Here is an 8,841-nt window from a genome sequence, read left to right as displayed (position 1 = left end):
TTTTTTTGAGGAGGGTCTCTAGTTCTGTCAGTTACTGAGGGAGGAGTATATACTGTTGCCTGCCACTGTGGCTTCTTATGCTTACTATTTGCATGGTGTATCTTTTTTTTCAGTCTTTTAGACTATCCCCATCTTTATATTTAAAATGTAACACTTGTAGACAAAGTTGGGTGTTACTTTTTAAATTCAGTTTGATAATCTGTGCCTTTGAATTGCAATATTTAGTCCATGTAATGTAATAATTGATATGGTTGGGTTTAGGTCTGCCATTTTCCTGTTTGTTTTCTGTTTGTCCTATCTCCATTTTGTTCTTTTGCTCCTCCTTTTTTGGCGGGGAGGGGAGCCCTTTCGGGTTAAAAGAATATATTTCAGTATCTAATTTTAATTTGTTTATTGAGTTTCCATTAGTTTTTGCTTTGGTGATTACATTATGCATCCTTATCATAATCTACTTGGAGTTAATAAAATGTAAAAACCCTGTAAGTATAATTTCACTTATATTTGGTGTCACTCTCCTTAATTGTGCACATATACTGGCAACTAATTCTCATCTTAATCTGAAAACGTCTATTTCATTTCATTTTTGAAGGACTTTTTTTTAATGATATAGCCGGATTCTGGGTTCTTTTGCCACTTAAAAGATTTCACTGTTGACCAGGTGCAGTGGCTCATGCCTGTAATCCCAGCACTTTGGGAGGCGGAGGCAGGTGGATCACCTGAAGTCAGAAGTTTGAGACCAGCCTGGCCAACATGGTGAAACCCCCTCTCTACTAAAAATACAAAATTAGCTGGGGGTGGTTGTGTACGCCTCTAATCCCAGCTACTCTGTAGGCTGAGGCAGGAGAATCGCTTAGAACCTGGGAGGCAGAGGTTACAGTGAGCTGAAATTGTGCCACTGCACTATAACCTGGAGGACGGAGGGAGACTGTGTCTCAAAAAAAAAAAAAAAAAATTTCATTGTCATCTGCCTCTGCATTGCTCTTTATGATATCCATTATTTTTGCTGTTTCCTCTTTGTACTGTTTTTTTCCTATTTTCAGGATTTTATCTTAATCTTTGGTTTTCAGCGGTTGAATGTAATATACCTACCTGTGAGTTTCTTTGCATTTATTCTCTTGAGAGGTTTGCTGACCTTCTTGCATCTGTAAGTTGTATTTCTCCAAATTTGCTGATTATCAACCCTAATTTCTTCACATTTTATTTTCTTTCCCAGTTTTCCGTTGTTTGTCTGGGACTCCCATGACATATATATTAGATCGTTTGTTTTGCCTTAGGTCACTGCAGTGCTTTTCCAGTTGTCTTCACTTTTCTGTGAAAACAACACATTTTATCATTTCTATTGATCTGTCTTCAACTTTACTGACCCTTTCTTTTGCCATCTTTTTATCTGCTGTTAAGCCTGCCCAGTGAATATTTAATTTCTGTTATTGTATTTTTTAGGTCTAGAATTTCCATTGTATTTTTTTGTATAATTTCCACTAATCTGTTGAGATTCCCCCTTCTGTTCTCTCATGATAATCTTTTAATACCTTAAACATTTATTAAACCTGTTTTTAAGTGGTTTTTTTGGTAATGTTGACATCTGGGTCATCTTGAGGTTGGCTTCTACTGACCACTTTTTCTTTTGACCATGACTCACGTTTTCTTGTTTTATTTGTTAGAGTGGTAACTTTTGATTGTATAGCAGGCATTGTGGGTAGTATGCTTAAAATTCTAGATTCTGTTATCCTCTTCTGAAAAGTGCTGATTTTTGTTCTACCAGGTATTTAAATTACTAACAGATCACCTTGAGCTTATGGAGGTTTTGTTTTATACTTTGTTGGGGAGAAGCTGTTTCAATTTTGTTCTTGGTCCCAGGGCAACTTCCTTAGTTTAGGACATAGGTTTTTTATCCTAAGATGTGGCCCTCTTCCAGTTTTAATTGAAAGCCCAAAGTGTTCACCAGGCCATGAAACTGTGGAATTCAGATTCCAAACGTTGTTTCCCCTGCAATGGGCAGCAGCTGAAATCTCTGTTCAGCTCATTTAGCCTTCTAATGGTTGTTTTTCTTTGGGTTCCCACACATGGAATTTTCTGGGATTTTCTTTCTCAATTTTCAGTTGTTCTGGAAGCAGATAGCTCTGTGTCCTGGTGACTCAGGCTAGTAAGAGTGCAACTTTCTGATTAAGTTCTGACCACCCTGGTCCCCCTTAATACTGAGGACTGCCCTCTGGTTAGAAGTCCTATAAATGTGGGACTCTGTCTCGTTTTTCACTCCCCAAGGAGTGAATCCATTCTAATTTCTTCCTGCTTTTGGCTGTTCTTCAGTGCCTACTTTAAATAATTGAGGGTTTTTTGTTTGTTTGTGTACTTGTTTGTTGTTTTCTTTTTTTCTTTTTGTTTTTTTGTTTTTTTTTTTTGAGACAGTCTCGCTCTGTCGCCCAGGTTGGAATGCAGTGGCGCGATCTCGGTTCATTGCAACTTCTGCCTCCTGGGTTCAAGCGATTCTCATGCCTCAGCCTTCCAAGTAGCTGGGACTACAGGTGCACACCAACATGCCTGGCTAACATTTGTGTTTTTAGTAGAGACAATATTTCGCCATTTTGGCCAGGCTAGTCTTAAACTCCTGACGTCAGGTGATCTGCCCGCCTCGGCCTCCCAAAGTGCTGGATTACAGGCATGAACCATCACCATGCCTGGCCAATAACTGATTTTTATATTTTGTTCAGTGTTTATCATAGTTATATTCAGGAGTTAGTCTAATACATGTTCCTTTGTCATTACTATACCTGGAATACCAGTTCTTTAGTTTTATAAAATTCAGATGGTTAATATATTTCTGATTATGATCTCATTAATTCTATTTTATTTCTGTTCTTAGATATGAAGAGAAGGCTACTAAAGACTTGGAACGATACAATAGTCAAATGAAGAGAGCCATTGAACAGGAGTCACAAATATCATTAAAAGATGGCAGAAAAAAGATAAAACCCACCAGTGCATGGAATTTGGCCCAGAAGCACAAGTTGAAAACCTCATTATCTAATCAACCAAAACTTGATGAACTCCTTCAGTCCCAAATTGAAAAAAGGAGTCAAAATATTAAAATGGTGCAGATCCTCTTTTCTATGAAAAACTTAAGAATAAATTTTGAGAAACAAAACAAAGTTGACTTAGAAGAGAAGGATGAACCTTGCTTGATCCACAATCTCAGGTTTCCTGATGCATGGCTAATGACATCCAAAACAGAGGTAATGTTATTAAATCCATATAGAGTAGAAGAAGCCCTGCTATTTAAAAGACTTCTTGAGAATCATAAACTTCCTGCAGAGCCACTGGAAAAGCCAATTATGTTAACAGAGAGGTATGATGATACAATCTTTTTTAAATGTAAAAATATTTATTATAATAGTTCATACTAGATTAGAAATTGAAGGTAGAAAGTTGAGAATGGTTCCTAGTAAGGATTAGTGGTATTTATTTATTTATTTTAATCTTTTAAAAATGTGATTTCTAGGCCGGGCACGGTGGCTCACGCCTGTAATCCCAGCACTTTGGGAGGCCGAGGTGGGTGGATCACGAGGTCAGGAGTTCGAGACCAGCCTGGCCAACATGGTGAAACCCTGTCTCTACTAAAAATACAATAATTAGCCGGGTATGGTGGCATGCACCTGTAGTCCCAGCTACTTGGGAGGTGGAGGCAGGAGAATCGCTTGAACCTGGGAGGTGGAGGTTGCAGTGAGCTGAGACAGTGCCACTGCACTCCAGCCTGGGTGACAGAGCAAGAGTCTGTCTCAAAAAAAAAAATTTTTTTTTAATAAATAAAAATTAAAAAATATATATATGTATTTGATTTCTAATCTTTAATGGAATTATTTATAAATTATATTAGAATACTCTGGATAGTTCACTTCTACATTTAATAAATATAAAGCTCATTTCTCTTGTACATTAGTGACTTCTCTAGGGTAATTTTGAAGTTAGATTGCCATGACTTTATTCCATTATGTACTCATTGTTTTAACATTTTCAAACACATAATAAAATAGAAGTGTACGATGCATACCTTTATCAGTAATTATCCAAGACTTTGCCACATTTGCTTTACCTTTCTATACAGTATATAAACGTGCATTTTCTTTCCTTTGCCAAAGTAGTTTAGAACAATTCCCCTTCCTACATCTTTCAATATATCTCTCTCAAAAAATGGCTGTTTTCTAACCTAACCACAATACCTTTTTCATACCTTAAATAATAATAATTCCTTGTAATTGTTCCTCATTATCTCAAAATACCTTTTTTCCCAGGTTTTTAAAAAATTTATATTTAATTTGTATCTAAAGATCCATATACTGCATTTGGTTATCTTGTTTATATATCTTAAAAATCACTCTATTATTATAGATACTGAGTCATTTGTTCAGTGGAATGTTCTGTTGTCTGTATTTGCTTTCTTATGGTGTTCAGCTTCTCTCCCCCATGTTTAATTGGGGGTTAGCTCAGGAGGGCTGAATAGATTTAGATTCTACTTTCTGATGAATCTACTTAATAGGTTGGCTATGTACTTCATATTTCATCACATCAAAAGGCACTATCATTAGGTTCAGCTAATGACAGCCTGTCTTTCACTGGAAAGTTCCCCATCAACCTTTCCATGTAATGGTGCCATTCATTGATGATTTTTGCCTGAAATAATTTTATATTGGTTGTAATATAGGGTATTTCCTTTTCCTAGTTTATATGATTAAATTGCTTTCTTTAAAAATAAATAACCTTGGATGACAAAGCCTGGGAAGACAAAAAAAATTTAAAGATTAAAAAATAAGTAATGACTAACCTATTAACATTTCCCTTTTTTAACTTTATAATATTTCTTTTTCTGTCAGACACGGGTGAAACAGAATCATGACAAAAATAATAAAAACCTGAAGTTTAAAGAGATATAATTTGTTCCCTAGGAAGATAACTCTGTTTCAGAACTTCCAAGAATAAAGCAGAAATCATTTATAAAATATGTTGAAACTCTTGTTAAAGACACTGCCATCATTGGAGGAGAAAAAAACAGGGACAGAACACAGAAAAATATCTGTTAAGTCTGTCTTTTTAAATAAGGAAACAGCAACCACATTAACCAAAATCCAGTATCTTTCATAGTATTGTCTTGAGATTGGTTTAGGAAACTGTCAGAGGAACAATTAGAAAATAGTGCCTTAGGCTACATTCAAACAGTTTAAATAAACACCTGATGGTGCTTTTATCTTCCCTAAAAAAGAACTAGGGTACATCTGAATTTTTAGACTTGACAGCTTTTCTGAATGGCATTTGTAAACTTCATTTAAATTTCAAAAATATTTTTGTGCGTTTTCAAATTATAGGTTTTTAAAAATATTTTTCTATGTGATGTTCTGTTCTTCAAAAAACAAATACATTAAAAACTATTATTTTGGTACCATATTGGCCTGAAAAAAAATCTTTCTTAATTGAGCATAAACAGTAATAAAGATTAATTCAAAATAGTTTTTCTTCCTTCTTCTGGAATGTGGCATCCCCATCACAGTTAATGATGTAAGTTTTTCAAAACTGAGTCATGGACTAATTTATCCCACAATGCAACAATGTGGACAGGGTAATTGTAGGTTGGGCTTAGTTTTCTTGCCAGAGTTCTAATGCTATTTGTGTAACTTACCTCTGAATGGAATAATTTAGGTATCTATAAAGTATAAAGTAAGGGCTTAATAATGATAACCTTAATGATGGCTAATATTTATTGAACATTTACTATATGATAGGAACTTGACAAAGTTTTTTCATGATCTTCACATCAACTTTATGAGGTAGATAATATCATCCACATTTTATAGCTGAGGAAACTGAAATGTAATAGTTAAATAACTTACCTAGGCTCACATAGACAGTAAATAAGCTGTATATCCAAGATTACAGTCTAGACAGTTTAACTGTGGAGTGTACACCATTAATTGCTATACAGTATCATAATCATCACCATCACCACCATCCCTACTGTCTCTCAGATCGATTTTTAGGATATTGGTTAGATGAAGCAGAGTACATGTGATATATAGCCAAAGCTCTCTTCTCTATTATATCAGCTGTCACAGCCATTGGGGTCTTCAACCATTCAGAGCTGATAAGCAAAGACATCAGTGTACTGGAACACAGAACAGTGCCTTGCATACCTAGGACAGTATCTGCCACAGGGTGGGCACTCAAATATTCTTTGAAGGAGTGGCAAAATGGTAACTATTCATATCAACCCCAACAGACACCTTTTTGCAATGACTAACACATCCCGACCAAGCCTAAAACCAGTATGTGCGGTTGATTTGTACCCTAGATAACCTTTGGCTTCCTCAAATTTTTACACCACTCAGAATCATTTCATATACCACCTTTGGGAAACATGCCAGACCTGCAGTAGACTGAAGGAAGCTCTCCCAAACTCTATATTGATTAATTTATTAGTTCCTAGAAGAAAGAGATACATGTTTATCTTTTTGTTACAGAAGAAACTTTGAATAGCAATTGAAAATTTGGCAAGGATGGACCACCTAACTTGACAGTGTATTATTGTGTCTGTTTTGAAGGAATAAAATGAAATTATTTATAAAGTTTTCATTTGTGTTATATTTAGAGAGAGCCATTTTTAGATTTTCACATTCAATTTGTAACATACTAGAAGACAGACTGTCTTCTTTCTGTTCCTCCTTTCTGTATACTGTGTGCAGTAGGTATTTTATAAAATATTAACAGAAATGTAAAACAGTGGTTTCTCATAGAGTTACTTATACCTTTATATTTTGGTTAATGATGATAACACTTGTCAAAGGGCCCTAGGATTAACTTTTTCCCATAAACCCTCTTATTTTGTGTTTTTAATAAGTTAAAGGGCCATAATTTCTTTTTCAGTCTTTTTAATGGATCTCATTATTTAGACGTTTTATGTAAAATGACAGCAGATGACCAAAGATACAGTGGATCAACTTACCTGTCTGATCCTCGTCTTACAGCGAATGGTTTCAAGATAAAATTGATACCAGGTATGATAGTGTGTTTTATTATTTTCTGGTGTGGAAAAATTAGTCTTGTTCCAAGAGTTACATTTGGGTTTCATGATTTACAGATATGGTGGTATATTTTTGTCTCACCAGTGTCAGCTATGTTAAAACATTTATTTCAACACATCACCTCTGCCTGAAACAAGCCAGTGTGGCATCTTTCAGTCCAGTGCTTTGCATTTGCATTTTCATAACTAATCAGATAGTTTTATTGTCATTTTTGTCATCCTTTGACAAAATATTCAAACTGCCTGCTTTGTTTAAATTATTAAAATACTCCTTTAGATAACGAAACAGAAACATGTAGGGCATTGGAATTGCCTGACAAAAATAGACATCTTTGCTTTTTAAAAAGCATTTGCTTGTTTTGCCAGTTAAGACGTGCAACATCAGCAGTTGTGCTATCTGGAGAATGGATGATTCAGTTCCATGGCTTTGCTAAAAGACTGATAACCCTCTTTGCTCAGTATGGAAATTCATTGGGTGGATTTAAAAAAAAAAAAAAAAATCCATCTGGCTAGAAGCTTCAGTTTTCCTGGCTGGCACTTTCTCTGTTCTTTTATAGTTTCCATACCCAACTGCCTTCTGCCTTACCTTCTGTTAATTTTTCTTCATCTGGTATCAAAGGGGTACAGTGGAACCATGAGGAAGGACTCCACTGTCTCCCTTCCTGCCTCCAAACTTGTCACACTCAAAGTATAGAAAAACAAAATTCACCCAAAACAGCATTTGAAGATTTTTAAAGGAATGCTTTACTGAGATATGAAAATAAGTAAAAACAATGTACAAAAGCATGGAGCTGGGTATATACAGAAAATACTTTGGTGTCCCAAACATAAACTAATTTTACTTGATTTTTGTGATTTTTAAGGATACCTAACCTAAGCTTCTTACCTTCTACCTCAATTCTATTAGTCCAAATCCCAGCACTGCCATTTAAAAAGAATGTGTTTTGGGGAAAGTGACCTGGCCTAACTGTGTCTTCATTGATAACAACTAATAATTATAATGTAAAAAGGATAACTGTCCTTTCTTACCTCCCACTCAATTCCAAGAGCATGTTTTTTTTTGTTTGTTTGTTTGTTTGTTTTTGAGCTACCCAGTAAGTTTATATCAGATGGAAAAATTGAGGCACAGAAGTTAAGTTTGCTCAAGGGGACACAGTTATTGGTAAAACCAGAATTTGAACCTAGGCAATCTGCCTTTAAAGCCTAGCTCTTAACTCATTTATCATATTGCCTTCCTGTCAAAATTTAGATATTTACTCCACGAAGTATTTGTGAGCATTATCCAAGGTAACAAATCAGTGAGCATGGTACATGGCAATGGGAGATGCTCACGTATTCTCTTTTCTTACCATTCTTCAGCCCGCTTTCGCAGGCTTGCAGTCATCTCTTTTAGTCTTCCTAGAAATATTTCTTCCTCAGGGTCCCTGGCATCTTAAAATTTATGTGAAGTGAATTTACTTGAAGCAAGGGATGGGTGGGGGTGTATGTGTTTTATTCTCAACTTAATGTTTTTCTAATTAACTATGTGGTGTTGGTGGCAGGTACTGGTTTTTTTCATGAAAGATATTAAACAGGCCGGGCACGGCGGCTCATGCCTGTAATCCTAGCACTTTGGGAGGCCGAGGCGGGTGGATCACTGAGGTCAGGGGTTCAAGACCAGCCTGGCCAACATGGCGAAACCCTATCTCTACTACAAAATACAAAAATTAGTCGGGCATGAAGGCGGGTGCCTATGATCCCAGCTACTTGGGAGGCTGAGGTGGGAGAATCGCTTGAAC

At 35.8% G+C, this 8,841-nt stretch overlaps 1 protein-coding gene across 5 annotated transcripts in view; it reads left to right on the top strand.

The window, feature by feature from the left end:
- Positions 1–8,841, top strand: part of PMS1 (PMS1 postmeiotic segregation increased 1 (S. cerevisiae)) — a 96,831-nt gene that overhangs the window by 80,117 nt on the left and 7,873 nt on the right. For 4 of the 5 annotated variants that reach the window (XM_011974253.1, XM_011974252.1, XM_011974250.1 and 1 more), the window contains 2 exons: positions 2,861–3,343; positions 6,907–7,037. In XM_011974253.1, coding sequence (XP_011829643.1) covers positions 2,861–3,343; positions 6,907–7,037 — 614 coding nt within the window. The remainder of the gene's footprint in view (positions 1–2,860; positions 3,344–6,906; positions 7,038–8,841) is intronic. The other variant, XM_011974251.1, reaches the window with a different exon arrangement.

This window comes from Mandrillus leucophaeus, unplaced genomic scaffold (assembly GCF_000951045.1).
Source record: "Mandrillus leucophaeus isolate KB7577 unplaced genomic scaffold, Mleu.le_1.0 Scaffold143, whole genome shotgun sequence".
NCBI lineage: Eukaryota > Metazoa > Chordata > Mammalia > Primates > Cercopithecidae > Mandrillus > Mandrillus leucophaeus.
This window is presented reverse-complemented; position numbering and strand designations above follow the sequence as displayed.